Genomic DNA, 14348 nt, shown 5'->3' with positions numbered 1-14348 from the left:
ACCTGGCGATGGGACTGTGAGCTTTTGTGGGCACAACCCGCTTCTTCGGATGAGCGGAGTTTAAGGGGGCCAGGTTCCAAATAACTAGAGAAAGAGAGGAGATGGGGAGGGAGAGGAGGAAAAAATGGGAGAAGAACGGTCAATTCGAGTGTCCATGCTAAAGGAAGCTGATAGGGAGGGGTCAAGTACTCTGAGGTACCTGGTGTTTGGCCTTTTATGCCATAAGAATGGCCGTGCTGGGTCAGACCAAAGGTCCATCTAGCCCAGTATCCTGTCTGCCGACAGTGGCCAGCACCAGGTGCCCCAGAGGGGATGGACTGAAATCGCTTGATCATTGTCTTGTCTCCTGCCATCCCCCTCCAGCCGCTGGGATGTGGAATGTAGCAGGTGATCTAGTTAAGGTCTTTGTTTAAATCGCTACTGTAGGTATCAAACTTGTCGATGAAATTAAGCCCTGCAAGCTGGGATTTGACATTGGCTTGTAATAATATTGCAACGCTGAGATCCGTGAGCGAGTGCCCGGGCAGGCGACACTGTTCCCCAACAGGTTCGTGTGTGTTGCCATTTGAATATCTGATGTGTGTCCATTCATCCTTTGTCAGAGACCGTCCAGTCTGGCCAAGAGACATGGCAGAGGGGCATGGCTGGCACTTGATGGCATAGATCCAATTGGTGGATGCTCAGTCTGCCAGTCCTGCCCGGGCACTCACTCATGGAGCTCAAAGTTGCCATCTTATTACAAGCCAATGTCAAAACCCAGCTTGAGACAAAACCTGGCCCCTTAAACTCCGCTCATCCGAAGAAGCGGGTTGTGCCCACAAAAGCTCACAGTCCCAGCGCCAGGTGGTGTTGGTCTCTAAGGTGCTGCAGGACTATTAGTCTGTAATTTAAAAAACAACCAACAGCTCCCCCGCTGAAAGGTTTGAACATGCATGGGGAAGAGGTGGCCGTATTGCCCATACCTGGATGCCGGGGGCAGCTCTGCCGCTCCCTGTCCCTGCTGCAAGGGGGGGTTCAGGACTTTCCCACTCAGTTTGGTATTTGACAATTGAGTGTGTGTTAGAATTCTCCAGCCTGACCCCACGGAGAGGAGGGTCCGAGAGGGCGAGGCAGCACTGCTCCAGGGGAGCCTAGTGGTTCCTCCACCGCATAGGAATCGGGGCAAAACCCTCCCCGTGTTCACCCTGCCAGGCTGCTCAGCAAGAGGCAGCAGCTCCTGGCTCCCCGTGTGCCAGATTCACGTCCAGTAGAATCCCCCTAAAAGCCCCATCCCCCCACAACTGGGACATTCTCTTGCCCTCCCTGCCTGTTGCATTACTAAGCACAGCGCTGGGAAGAATCACCTTTCCTAGGGACATCAGCCCTGAAGCGGGCGTGAAGGAGCCGGGCCATGCAGACGCCCTGCCCTCCTAGACTACAGCCTTCCCCGGAGGGGGGAAAGAACAGTCCCGGGGCGGCTGCTAGGAAACAGAGCACTGTTCTGTGCACACCCCGCTGGGGGAGCCAGACACACTGCAGCGAGGGCATTGAATGCCAGTGCATGGGCAATGGCTCAGGGCGGGGGCAGATAACGCGGGGTCATTTGGGAACAGGTGCTGGGCCCCAGCTCCCGCTGTGCCTGGCTGAGTGAGACAAAGGAACGGGAGCTGGGACACGAATCCAAGGCCTTAGGCTTGTCTCTTCTACCCCAGTCCCCGTCTGCTGCCTGCACTGGCTGTAGGGCAAAGGGGGAAGGCACCCCGTGGAAGGACGGGCAGGGCCGACCCAGGCGCAGTGACACAATGCTCGGCCTTGCTGGAGAACCGTTGCAAAGAGACTGGAAGAATCCGGCTCAATAAGCAAAGTCCCTCCCGACAAGCCTGCTCTGGCCTGGCTGGGAGCAAAGCCCTCGGTGAGCACTGAGGGGCTGTCTGGGGGTTACCGCTCCGGGGCTGTACACAGAGGAGCAGGGGGAGAACGCCGCCTGGGGGCTGGCTCGGCTCCAGGGAGACAGACTGGAGCGTGCCGAGAAAAGCCGCGCTCAGCAGAACAGCAGCCCCGGCTGTTCCTCGAAGGGGGGAGAGCCGGGTCTGAGCCCTGAACAGGCAGAACCAGGGCAGGGGGCATCGAGAAAGGGACAGGGCACTTGACAGAGCAAACGGCCCTTTCAAAGCTCCAAGACACCAAAGCACCGGACGGCTGGAAGCCCCAGTGTGCGGGCGGCTGCCCCGGGGGCCTGACTGCGGAGCAATGGCAGGTGGAGTCCAGCTTGTCCCGGTGCCAGGCCTGGCTTCCCCAGGACAGTCCCGCCTGCCCTTCAGCTCTAGCCCTGCTGCTGCCCGTGGCCTTGCACATCCCGGCAGGGCGGGCAGCAGTGAGGCTGGGCCGCCGCTTCAGCTCGAGGAGCCTGTCTCAGGGCAGAGCCTGCCGCACGGGGGAGGCCCAGCCTAGCCCCTCTGCTGATGGCTGCAGCCGAGGCCTCTGGCTACTCCTGGGTCCTGTCTTCCCATACAGGGAGCGTGTAACCCTGGAAGACAAGTCCCAAGCCAGCTGCCCCCACACACCAAGACCCAGGCTGGCCCTTCTTCTCCGGGAGCCAGAAACGGAGAGCGGATATCCCAACAGATTCTTTAATTGTGCACCCAGCAAAACCTGCCCCCCACCCACACCAGCCCCAGCTCCTGCTAGGAGCCATCCTCCTTCACCTGGCCATGGGGGTCTCTCCTTCCACTGGGCCTGAATGCCCCTCGCCCCCGTGGTGCCCGGGGATAGGACCCACGCTCTCTGCCCCAGGACTTCTCCCATCTCGCACAGTCCCAGGTCCTGTGATAGCCCTGCCAGCTGGTGGGTCCCCTGGCGTCACGATGGTTTAGGGCCAGGTTTTCCTTCTCCCTGCCCTGGGTCTCAGCTCCTGGCTCTGGTGTCTGTCTGCCCACACCAGGATTCGCCCCTTTCACCAGCAAGAGCCCCTCAGGGCCCGCATCTTTCCCATCAGCCAAGGCAGCGCCCCTGCCTCTGCTGTGCGGTTTAGGGAACTCCCAGCTGGATCTCCCACTGGGTCTCTTGCTCCCGTCGGGTCTCCAGGCGAAGCTGCTGGGTGCCCCCGAGCCATGGAGAAGGCGGTAAGTTTCTGCAGCTGCTGCTTGGGCGTCGCTGTACGGCTGCCTGCCCTGGCCTCTGATCTCCGGCCTCTCTACTCGGCGCCTGTCTCTCTTGCTCTGCTGCTCCAGCGGGATGGAGGCTTTCGCCAGCTGCCCTGGTTCTCTCTCTAGCGGGAGAGCTCGGGGGGGCCCGGCAGGCTCCGGAACACCCGGGGCTTGGCAGAGCTGCTCACTAGCAGCCTCAGCGTTTTCAGGCGGCGACAGCTCGGAGGCAGCTCCGTGGCCGAGATCAGCAGCTGCCGGAGGCTGAGAAAGGAGCCAATGGTGAGGAAAGGGCTGGCCTGCGGCGTGACCCGACTCCCGACTGTCTGCAGGACAGGGCCCCGCGGACGGCTTGGCCACGCCCGGCTCCCACGCCCACCCTGGGGCGGAGCGCTCCACTCGGGGGGGCCGCCCCCACCCCAAGCAGTCTGGGACCTGTACCCCGCCCCTCCCGGCAGGTAGGAACGTCGTGTGGCAGCGGGCAAGGGACCTGCCGGAGCTCCAGAAGGCAGCTCCCCATGGGCCGGCAGAGCCCGGCGCCCCCTCCCCGCACCAGCCTGCAGCGCAGCGCCCCCGCCCGGCCCGGGAGCAGCGTACCGCCTGCAGGCTGATGAAGTAACGGTTTCTTTCTGCCTCCGGGTCAATGATGCCCCCTTTCTCCTGCTGCCTTCGGTAGATTCTGCGCAGCTCCTCCCGGGCCTGCAGCGTCTTGGCATCGGGCTTGTACGGCTCCTGGGGAAGAGCAGGGGTGTGAGGGGCCTGCTCCGGCCATATCCAGCCTGGCACAGAGCGGCTGCCCCCCGCCCGCCCCAAACGCCTGCAGCCAGCTAGACCTGGGGCCGAGCCAGCGCAGCGCCAGGCCTCCCTCCGGCACAAGCCACCCAGCTTCCTTCTGAGCTGCAGCGCTGCCTAGCGAGCCCCGCACGGAGCTGCCACGGCCGGGGGGAGGCGCACCCTCTGGCCCCCGCAGCAGGGCTGGAGGAAGAAAGGGGCACTGGGGCTGCAGGCCAGGCCCCCTGAGCCTGGGACCCCTAGAGCCCCTGTGCTCTGGGCCAGCCCCTTCTGGCGCAGGCGGCTCCTGATAGCACCCGGGAAGAGAAGCACCCCCCTCGCTTTTAAGCCAGCTCCCCCCAGCACCAGCTCCTGCTCCCCCCTTGCTGCCTCTCTGACAGAGATGGCAAGGGGGGTGGGAAGCGACGAGGCGAGTTCCTACTTGACAACCCAAGAAGTATTTGCTTGTCAGCGAGTCGCCTGCATCCCTAACGCGGAGACAGCAAACGAGAGGGAACCCTGGTAGCGCCCCACCGTGCTCCCTTGCAGCGACTGGTGCTGGGCTCCCCTGCGGGAGGGTCGGACTCGGGGCAGCTGCAGCAGAGACAGCAGCCGAACCAGGGATTGGTCCTGCCTTGGGCAGGGGGCTGGACTGGACTCCTGCGGTCTCTTCCAGCCCTAGGACTCTGACTCAGGGTCTGGTCCGGCCTGCGTCCCTGCGAGGGGGCTGGAGAGCCAGCAGTCTCCATGAACCAGCAAGCACTAGGACTCGCTGAAGGGACAGGGCAGCTTTCCTCCGTGCACCTGGAAATCAGAGCAGGGACCGGCCTGGGCCCGTCTGTCCCAGGGCAGGTCTGTGCGTCGGCCTGTTGGGCCTGGCCTGACTGCAGCGACGGCACCTTGCAAGGCTCTAGTCAGTGCTGAGATGGAGCCATGTTTCCTTGGCTTCGCTCTGCCCCATCACCCCTCAGTCACGGGGGCTGGAAGCTCTGTGGGGCAGCGCCCCAGCCTCTCCCCGGGGCGTTCGTACCCATCAGACACATGCCTCAGGCACCCGCAAAAGCTCCCTCCTTCCCACCCACATCAGCTTGACACAGGCCTGTTACCCGTCTGCGGGGGCTCCTTACCAGGGGGTGCTGTGGGGGCGGGGCTGCCTGCAGAGCGGAGAGGTCATAGACCAGCGGTTCCCTGCAGACGGGGCACTGCACGCCGGCTCCCTGCGGGGAGAAGAGAGCTGGCACGCAGCCCCATCGCATCAACTCCCCCTCCTCCCCCTCTAGGAAGTGAGCGCCAGGCTTGAGTCCCAGGCGTCCTGCGCACAGCTCTAGCAGTGGGTGCACCCGGCTGCCTCTGCCTACGCTGCGCTTTCCCGCTCGGCTCGGCTCCAGCAGCACCGCGATAGCCTGGCTCACCGTGGCGACCTCTGCTCCGGGGGCTACTTCGATCAATTTATGCCACTGGGGCATGCAGGGAGTTGCTATCTAATGGCCGATCAATACCTGCATAGGTGCTGGTTATGATCAATAAGGCTTTGCATGGCTGAGGTCGCCTTCACTGAGGGCCTGTCCCTCCCCTCACACACTGCTGGGCAGCGGGTGCTGGCTGAGGCATCACAGCAAGGGGCCCGGGCATGATTTATTTCTGACTTCGCAAGGACTGGCCGAGCGCTCTGAGGCCAGCGTGCCAGCTGGGCGCACCACTGAGGCCAAACCGAAGGGTCCCACCGACTGCCCAGCCCCTGGAGCTGGGGGAGCATGGGACTCCTGCCTTGCTTTACTTCCGTGTCTGGTCCTCGTGCCTGCAGGGACACGTGGCCCAGCCGCAGCTGGACTGGGTCTTTGGGAGTCTGGCCCAAGTTGCTTCTGCTTTCAAGCTCGTGACCGCTGAGGGCCTGACTTGTGATTGCCGAGGGCTGGAGTCGGGAACCCACGCTGCAGCTCGAGGCGCGAGCTCTCGGGTCTGGCTGCGTGAAGCTCAGTGTGGGCCATGCGCCTGGCCTGGCCGGGCGAGGCCTCCTCTGTGTGACACGGGGCAGGGCCCAGGCCCTTTTACCTGCTTGGAGGGAGGCGCCAGGTGCTGCTCTCTCTCTTCCCGCTGCAGGTGGATTTGCTGCTCCATGTGCTGGGCGTAGCGAGCCAGGCAGTGAGAGTGGAAGTAGTGGTAGCACGGCGTCTTTGTGAAAGCTTCTCTCTCCTACACGACGAGAGGGGCCGTTTGGAAGAAGCCCCGCGTGCGCCCCCGGGACGCTCCCCCTCAGCTAGCTCCGATTCAGATGCACCTGCTCCCAGCGCCCCTCTCCCCTCCATCCCCACAAGCTCTGGGCTAAGGCTGCCAGTCCCTCCACCAATGCACCCCATTCCTCTCCTGAGTCGGCAGCAGGGCCACGCACTAATCCCAGGGTTCCTACCTGGAAGCCGTAGAGACAGATCACGCACTGGCCATGAGGAATGTTGTTGTCAGTGAGAATTTCCTTCCCTTTCTGGAGAAAGAGGGAGAATGAACACCCCACTCACCCAAAGCCCCAGGCGGGCCTAGACTCTGGCCTGGCCAACCCACACACAGACCAGGAGAGCATGTGTCAATATCAGTGTGTATCACCACAGGGTGGGGAACTTAAGGCTCAGGGGCCGGCTGTGGCCCCCAGCTTGCTTGGATCTGGCCCCCGAGATCCAGCATTGGGAAGCCCATGCTGGCACTCCAGCCCCTTCCCCAATGGAGCTGGAGCACAAAATCTATTAGGCTGGGCCCCCCTAAGCTCTGGTGGGGGAGGGGAATGTGTGGAGAGTCTCCCCCCCCCCCCATCTTACTTGTGTGTGGCCCCCAACTGATTTTTCTGTGGCTCAGCAGCCTCCAACCCAAAAACGGTTCTCTACCCCGATCTAGCACCAGGCCCGCCCCACCCCAGGCGTCCCCTCCTCTCACCTCAATCAGTTCATACAGCACCGCTGTCCCCACCCCAGCCTCTGCAACTTGTCCCAGCGTCTGAGAAATCCTAGAATGAAGAGGCAGAAAGTCGTGGCTGCGGAGAGAACATCCTAACCCCTCTAGAGCTGCAGTACTAAGCTGGGACCAGCAGCTTCAATACAGTGGGTGAGGAAGGCACTGGATTGGTCAATAGCGCGCCAAGCTGGGTATGGAAATCGTTGTGCTCAGATGTGGTTAACATATGCAGACCCGTCAGCCTCCCATGTACCCGTCCACCTGGCAGGGGGGTGGAAGAGGAGTCCCACTGTAACAGGTTTGAGCACTAGACATCTGGCTCATGCCCTCGAGTCTTTGGTGCACAAAAGCCCTTCTCTAAGATTCTCTACTCAGTACAGCCTGCTTGTCATGCACCAACCCCGCCAGCCCTTCAGTTCCAACCACTCTGTCGCTGGTGACAAACTGAAGCCAGGCCAAACAGCAGGACTGCAAAAGTCTGTCCAGATCTCATCACACCGCCCACAATTCTCTGGGACTTGGGAAGAAGGACACAGGAGCTGCCCGACTGGGGGAGGGAGCAGTTGCTTCAGAAGAAGGTGCAAGAGATTCCCCTAGTGGCAATGATGGAATAACCTGTCCAGGGAGAATTTTCTTCCCAACCTCAGGCATCTAGTGGCTGGCTGTGCACTGAAGCAGCATGGTTCAATGGCCTTGATTTATTTTCCGTCCAGGCCGATGCAGCTCTGGATGACAGAGCAATTCCATGTAACTGAGGGCGAATGGGGGATTCATGTTTCCCACCCCCAGCTGGAATACAGGATGTTTTTTCCCCCTCCTGTGTCTGGAGGGTAGGAGAAAACCCTTCTCACTCACTTCTGGATCTGCTCATCAGACAGCCCCCGAGGATTCCGGATGGAGATTTTCGGCACTTCATTTGGATACTAGAAAAACAAATCCAGGGATGAATGGGACTCAAAGTCCTGACCAGTCTCTTCCTGCAAAGCTTGGCTGCCCTCCTGGGGGTCAGGTACTATGACCTTACCTGTGGGGACATGGACAGCACAAGTGTGAAGCAGACATACTGAGAGTCCTGATCCTCCGCTGTTGCAGGGTGCAGGGTAATGCAGATTTCCCAGGGTGCTGACCTGCAAGGGCAGGGAGGCTGAGGTGAAGCATCCAGCTACCACATGTGGAGTATTAACGAAGTACAGATGGTGCAGTGAGGGCGACATGGACGCGTATTGTCACAGCTGCACAAACCTTCCATGCAAGCTCCATGGCGCTAAAAAGGGGCTGAGGTGCAAGGAGTGAAGCAGAGAGAAGACCCCTAGACTGAGTGTGCCTGTCCTGCCCCAGTAGAGGCTACGGTGCACTGACAGCTTAGAGGAAAAGGATCTGGCAGGATGGAGGGCAGAGATCAGCAAGAACTCAGGTACCAGCCCGAGAGCTGAGCATGCTGGTGCTCCGCTGTAGGGCAAAGGACAGCAAGACTCTCTCAGTGAGCACTCAGTCCAGACATGCCAATTTGAGCTCCATTCTCAGCTCGCCAGAGCTTTGGATCCAAGTGCAGAATGCAAAAGTGGATACCCCCCAACATCTATGTACACTCCAAGGATGGCTCCCAGCACCACAGCTGAGATACGTGTACACCAAAGGGGTGAAATACCTCCCCTCTGAATTAGTGACACCCGGTAAGAGCACAAATACCTGCCCTTTCCTCGAGACACCTGCAGCTCATCCAGGTATATGGACTCTAAAACCTCCACTTCGGACGGCAGAGCCCTGAGGAAAGAGAAGGGACGTCACACAGCTGCTCTCCCGCCTCCTCCCCCTCCCCGAGCAGCGCACTAGCCGGCCTAGCGCCTTGTGCGGCAAAAGGCTCTGCTCCACTCCCAGCTACGGACAGAAGAGGCACCGCGGATCTCTACCGCAGAGCGGCCCTGGCTGGGCAGGGGGCAGCAGGGTCTAGTGGGAAGAGCAGGAGGAGCCGGGAGCCCCGCGGCCTGTTCCCGGTTCGGCCACTGGCAGGTCCCTTCCCTCGCCGGGCCCGTCCCCCCTTCAAAGAAGAGCTCGTGGGAAGCGGGGGCGGCCCCGGGCGCTCGGCCTCTGGGCCAGGGCGGGGGGGGCTCGGGGCCGCCCCCCTTGGGCCTTGGCTTGAAGGGCCAAGTGGCGGCTGCTCCCTTCGGACCCGGCCAGTCGGCCCTGGGGCCCCGGGCCCAGCACCCCGCGGGGGGGGCTCCGGGGAGCGGCCCGGCCCGCGCCCATCGCCATAGTTACCAGTCCGCCGCCAGCTCCCCCTCTCCCTGGCCGGCCGCCGCCATCCTGCCCGCCTGCCCCGGAAGCGGAAGTGCGCGAGGCCCCGGCGGAAGACGAGCCCCCCGGCGGGCGGTTGCTAAGCAACGCGGACGCGGCGGGGTCCTCGGGGGGGGGGGCTGAGCAAACGTCACCCGCCCCTTCCGAGCGCGGCGCCCCCGCCCCCGGGCCGAGCGCCGGGACAGGCCGCGCCGCGGGGTGAGGGAGGCCGGGCCTGCGAGGCACCTGGGGGGCCACGGGCGGGACCTCGGGGCAGGGCCCCCCCGCCCTGCTGGCCCCTGCCCCCAACCCGGCAGCGCCCCAGAGCCCCCCCCCGGGGCCGCGAGCGCGAAGGCCAAAGGGGGGGTCAGGATAGGAGCGCGAGGCGGGGGGGAGGGGCTGGCACATTGGAGGAGTGCGGGGGGGGCTGGCGCGTTGGGGGAGTGCGGGGGGGGCTGGCACGTTGGAGGAGTGCGGGGGGGAGGCTGGCACATTGGAGGAGTGCGGGGGGGGCTGGCGCGTTGGGGGAGTGCGGGGGGGGCTGGCGCGTTGGGGGAGTGCGGGGGGGAGGCTGGCACATTGGAGGAGTGCGGGGGGGGCTGGCGCGTTGGGGGAGTGCGGGGGGGGCTGGCGCGTTGGGGGAGTGCGGGGGGGCTGGCGCGTTGGAGGAGTGCGGGGGGGCTGGCGCGTTGGGGGAGTGCGGGGGGAGCTGGTGCGTTGGGGGAGTGCGGGGGGGGACACTGGCGCGTTGGGGGAGTGCGGGGGGGGACACTGGCGCGTTGGAGGAGTGCGGGGGGAGCTGGTGCGTTGGGGGAGTGCGGGGGGGGACACTGGCGCGTTGGAGGAGTGCGGGGGGGGGACACTGGCGCGTTGGAGGAGTGCGGGGGGGGGACACTGGCGCGTTGGGGGAGTGCGGGGGGGGGGACACTGGCGCGTTGGGGGAGTGCGGGGGGGGCTGGCGCGTTGGGGGAGTGCGGGGGGGGGCTGGCGCGTTGGGGGAGTGCGGGGGGGGACACTGGCGCGTTGGGGGAGTGCGGGGGGGGGGACACTGGCGCGTTGGGGGAGTGCGGGGGGGGGACACTGGCGCGTTGGGGGAGTGCGGGGGGGGGCTGGCGCGTTGGGGGAGTGCGGGGGGGGACACTGGCGCGTTGGGGGAGTGCGGGGGGGGCTGGCGCGTTGGGGGAGTGCGGGGGGGGGGCTGGCGCGTTGGGGGAGTGCGGGGGGGGACACTGGCGCGTTGGGGGAGTGCGGGGGGGGGACACTGGCGCGTTGGGGGAGTGCGGGGGGGGCTGGCGCGTTGGGGGAGTGCGGGGGGGGGACACTGGCGCGTTGGGGGAGTGCGGGGGGGGGACACTGGCGCGTTGGGGGAGTGCGGGGGGGGCTGGCGCGTTGGGGGAGTGCGGGGGGGGGACACTGGCACGTTGGGGGAGTGCGGGGGGGGGACACTGGCGCGTTGGGGGAGTGCGGGGGGGGCTGGCGCGTTGGGGGAGTGCGGGGGGGGCTGGCGCGTTGGGGGAGTGCGGGGGGGGACACTGGCGCGTTGGGGGAGTGCGGGGGGGGCTGGCGCGTTGGGGGAGTGCGGGGGGGGGGACACTGGCGTGTTGGGGGAGTGCGGGGGGGACACTGGCGCGTTGGGGGAGTGCGGGGGGGGCTGGCGCGTTGGGGGAGTGCGGGGGGGACACTGGCGCGTTGGGGGAGTGCGGGGGGGACACTGGCGCGTTGGGGGAGTGCGGGGGGGGGCTGGCGCGTTGGGGGAGTGCGGGGGGGGACACTGGCGCGTTGGGGGAGTGCGGGGGGGGCTGGCGCGTTGGGGGAGTGCGGGGGGGGGACACTGGCGCGTTGGGGGAGTGCGGGGGGGGCTGGCGCGTTGGGGGAGTGCGGGGGGGGGCTGGCGCGTTGGGGGAGTGCGGGGGGGGGCTGGCGCGTTGGGGGAGTGCGGGGGGGACACTGGCGCGTTGGAGGAGTGCGGGGGGGGCTGGCGCGTTGGGGGAGTGCGGGGGGGGGGCTGGCGCGTTGGGGGAGTGCGGGGGGGGGGCTGGCGCGTTGGGGGAGTGCGGGGGGGACACTGGCGCGTTGGAGGCGTGCGGGGGGGGGCTGGCGCGTTGGAGGAGTGCGGGGGGGACGCTGGCGCGTTGGAGGCGTGCGGGGGGGGGCTGCTGGCACGTTGGAGGCGTGCGGGGGGGACGCTGGCACGTTGGAGGTGTGCGGGGGGGCTGCTGGCATGTTGGAGGAGTGCGTGGGGGGGAGGCTGGCACGTTGGAGGCGTGCGGGGGGGACGCTGGCACGTTGGAGGAGTGTGGGGGGGGGATGCTGGCACGTTGGAGGTATGCAGAGAGAGGGCCAATGGGAAACACCCAGCCTGCGAGCACGTGTCTTGTTTATTCCCCTCGCCCTGCCAGGGGCAGGTACTGTCATTTCCATTGCGGCAGGGCTGAAGCCTGGAGTGGGGCTGTCCAAGGTATTTAGGCACCCGGGTCCCATTGAGACAGCACCTTTGAGGGGCTGGGTCTCAGGAACTTGCGGAGGTCACCCAGGGAGTTTATGGTAGAACACGGACTTGAACCCAGGTCTCCCGACTCCTTGCTAGTGCCCTAACCATTACCCCATGCTTCCTTTCAGCTGGCCTAGGCCTGAGAGGGAAGGTGAAGCCAGGAGGTGGAAGATGTATTGAACACCCTCTAATGCACCACTTTGCACTGTCAGGCTGGCACACCCACCATGGAGAAATACCACGTGTTGGAGATGATTGGAGAGGGCTCCTTTGGGAGGGTGTACAAGGGGCGCCGAAAATATAGTGCCCAGGTGAGGAGAGATCCAGGATGGGGCACTCTGAGGAGGAGGTGGGAAGGGGAAAAGCACCAGCGTGAGATGTGGGGGAAACACAGCACAGGGCTAGAGACTCCTTGATATGGAGCTCGGGATTCTGTGATTGTAACAGTCAAGTGTGATGCACAACTGTCATCTGCAACAGATAGTTTATCTGGTAGTTGTTCACTGTTTAAGATTGCATGACAGTTCCCATTCTAAGCCGCCTGTTTTCACATGCTTTCTGGAACATTCCCATGCCTATTTTAGAAAGGCCTTTCACCTAGGGTACATCTAGACTACAGGCTTTTGTCAACAGAGGCTTGGTCGACAGATACTGTCAACAAAGCTGTTGACAAAGAGCGTCTAGACTAGATCCAGTTCTGTCGCCAAAGCAAGCCGCTTTGTCGACATGACAGTGTAGACGCAAAGGACAGTGCAGATGCAATAGCGCGTTCTGTCCACAGAACTCTGCCGACAAAAGGTGTTATTCCTCGAAGAACGAGGTTTACCGCCATCGACAACGCTGCTGAGTTCTGTCGACAGAACTCGGCGGTAGTGTCGGTGCAGGTCTAGTTTTGTCGACAAAAGGTCACTTTTGTCGACCAAACCCTGTAGTCTAGACACACCCCTAGACTCCATTTCTACAGGCACAGTTGTTCACAACACTGTTCTGCCTGCAATTCGTTGCAGATGCAGTTAGTGACATTTAGACAACTGGGTACCTGATTTGCAGTCAGTGTGTGTAAGAGTCTGCCCCAGAAACCAGTGGCTACTTTAAAAAGTCAGAACCTCAGAGAAAGATGCAGTCTGCCTGTGGGCCCAACCAGTGACATTCACACTTTACAGAGTCTTCTAGCATTGAATTGTCGCACCTTTACAATGAAGGTTTCCAGCTGTCGCTTGTTTGGTGGAGCTCACTGAGCCGCCAGTTAGCCATGTGTGAAGAAAATCAGTTCAATATTCTAAACGTTACCAACAGGGAAACTCAGCAAACCCGGGCCCCCCATAATCCATGCAGACTGCTATGGTCACGTGCAGTGGCTAGGGGAGCCTTGGCCTTCTCCCCTAGCAGTCACTAGTTGTCCTGGCCTGGGCGGGGGCTTACGGCTCACGGCTTTGCCTGCTTCCGCAGGTGGTGGCGCTGAAGTTCATCCCCAAAGTCGGGCGATCGGAGAAGGAGCTGAAGAACCTGCAGCGGGAAATTGAGATCATGAGGGGGCTGCACCATCCCAACATCGTCCAGATGCTGGACAGCTTCGAGACAGACAAGGAGGTAGGAGGGGGCCTGTGTGGCACCATCTAGGGGGGAGGTGCATGCACTGGCAGCTGCACAGGTTCTCCGGGATAGCCATTGCTGGCAGAAGCTAGGGGTGTCCTGTCCCTTCCCGTGGCGAGGGGAAGTCCCTGCCCGGGAGGAGCAAGCAGGAGCTGTTGCATGATTCTCTCCCCCGCCAGAAGCTGGGCGAGTGCCTTGCTTTCCCATACCCGGGGGAGTCCGACAGCCAGCCTGCTTAGCGCTCACTGTGTCCCCAGTGATCCCGTCCGCCCCCCGGGCCCCGCTGGCCGTTTCTACGCCCTGTGGGCTAAATCTCTCTGCGTCCCTCAGGCCCCACTGGGAGCTGCCTGAGGAAGGCCCAAGGCTGGGTCTCGGGACCTGGCCAGGCGTGGCTGGAATCAGGGTTGTTTCCTGGCACGCTTTGATTACCTCACCGATGCTCCAGCTGTTGGATCCCCTCCCCCTGGCTCCCCAGGACACAGCCGGGCTCACTCCTGCTCTCTCAGGGCCCATGATCCCTTCTTGACACTCTGACTCCCTTCCAGGTGGTGGTGGTGACAGACTACGCGGAGGGGGAGCTCTTCCAGATCCTGGAGGATGATGGAAACCTGCCAGAGGACCAGGTAGCCCTGGGAGGCCGACACATCAGGGCCAGTCGGAGTCACGTCAGGCTGTGGCGGGAGGACCCTGCAGGAAGTGGTGATGTTGCTTCTCCAGGCCAGCTGGCTAGGACATGGCCGAGTCTCTAGTCTTGGGCTGATCCATCGAAGAGGGGTGAATTGGAGCCCAGACTCAGGGGCAGAAAGGTCTGATTGGCCGAACGAGAGAGAGAACTCACCTTTCACCTCTGTGAGCTGGGGTCAGATATGGCCTCAGGCTGCCCACTGCCCACCTGTGCCCAGGACTGGAATAGGGATGAGTTGGGATCAAGGATGCCTGCCAAGCTGTCTGTAGAGGGGAGCCCAGGGCCGGGCTGGCAGGGGCTGCGGGTGGGGAGTGAGGGGCACCGGAAGGGCTCGGGGAGCCCAGGGCCGGGCTGGCAGGGGCTGCGGGTGGGGAGTGAGGGGCACCGGAAGGGCTCGGGGAGCCCAGGGCCGGGCTGGCAGGGGCTGCGGGTGGGGAGTGAGGGGCACCGGAAGGGCTCGGGGAGCCCAGGG

General features: G+C 63.5%; 2 protein-coding genes across 5 annotated transcripts in view; one reads left to right on the top strand and one right to left on the bottom strand.

Moving 5' to 3' along the window:
- Positions 1-1114: 1114 nt before the first annotated feature.
- On the bottom strand, positions 1115-9223 carry RNF25 (ring finger protein 25). Its single transcript, XM_075932975.1, has 10 exons — positions 9093-9223; positions 8523-8597; positions 7858-7960; positions 7689-7756; positions 6816-6885; positions 6301-6372; positions 5946-6086; positions 5021-5110; positions 3720-3854; positions 1115-3386 (listed from the first exon to the last, which is right to left on the bottom strand). The coding sequence occupies exons 1-10, from the start codon at positions 9134-9136 to the stop codon at positions 2664-2666; spliced, it is 1521 nt and encodes a 506-aa protein (XP_075789090.1). The 5' UTR covers positions 9137-9223; the 3' UTR covers positions 1115-2663.
- The window catches only part of STK36 (serine/threonine kinase 36), a 25249-nt gene continuing 20070 nt past the window's right edge, over positions 9170-14348 (top strand). For 3 of the 4 annotated variants that reach the window (XM_075932967.1, XM_075932966.1, XM_075932965.1), the window contains exons 1-4: positions 9170-9326; positions 11727-11909; positions 13048-13188; positions 13737-13814. In XM_075932967.1, coding sequence (XP_075789082.1) covers positions 11826-11909; positions 13048-13188; positions 13737-13814 — 303 coding nt within the window. In that variant the 5' untranslated portion in view covers positions 9170-9326; positions 11727-11825. Of the gene's footprint in view, positions 9327-11726; positions 11910-13047; positions 13189-13736; positions 13998-14348 lie in introns of those variants that run through there. The other variant, XM_075932968.1, reaches the window with a different exon arrangement.

Source organism: Pelodiscus sinensis, chromosome 7 (assembly GCF_049634645.1).
Source record: "Pelodiscus sinensis isolate JC-2024 chromosome 7, ASM4963464v1, whole genome shotgun sequence".
NCBI classification, from domain to species: domain Eukaryota; kingdom Metazoa; phylum Chordata; order Testudines; family Trionychidae; genus Pelodiscus; species Pelodiscus sinensis.
This window is presented reverse-complemented; position numbering and strand designations above follow the sequence as displayed.

Coding starts and splice junctions, on each gene's coding strand:
- RNF25 (XM_075932975.1), bottom strand. CDS start 9,136: ATGGCGGCGGCCGGCCAGGGAGAGGGGGAGCTGGCGGCGGACTG. Junction 6,373..6,815: donor TGCTGTATGAACTGATTGAG/GTGAGAGGAGGG, acceptor CTCTTTCTCCAG/AAAGGGAAGGAAATTCTCAC. Junction 6,087..6,300: donor TCTGTCTCTACGGCTTCCAG/GTAGGAACCCTG, acceptor CTCGTCGTGTAG/GAGAGAGAAGCTTTCACAAA.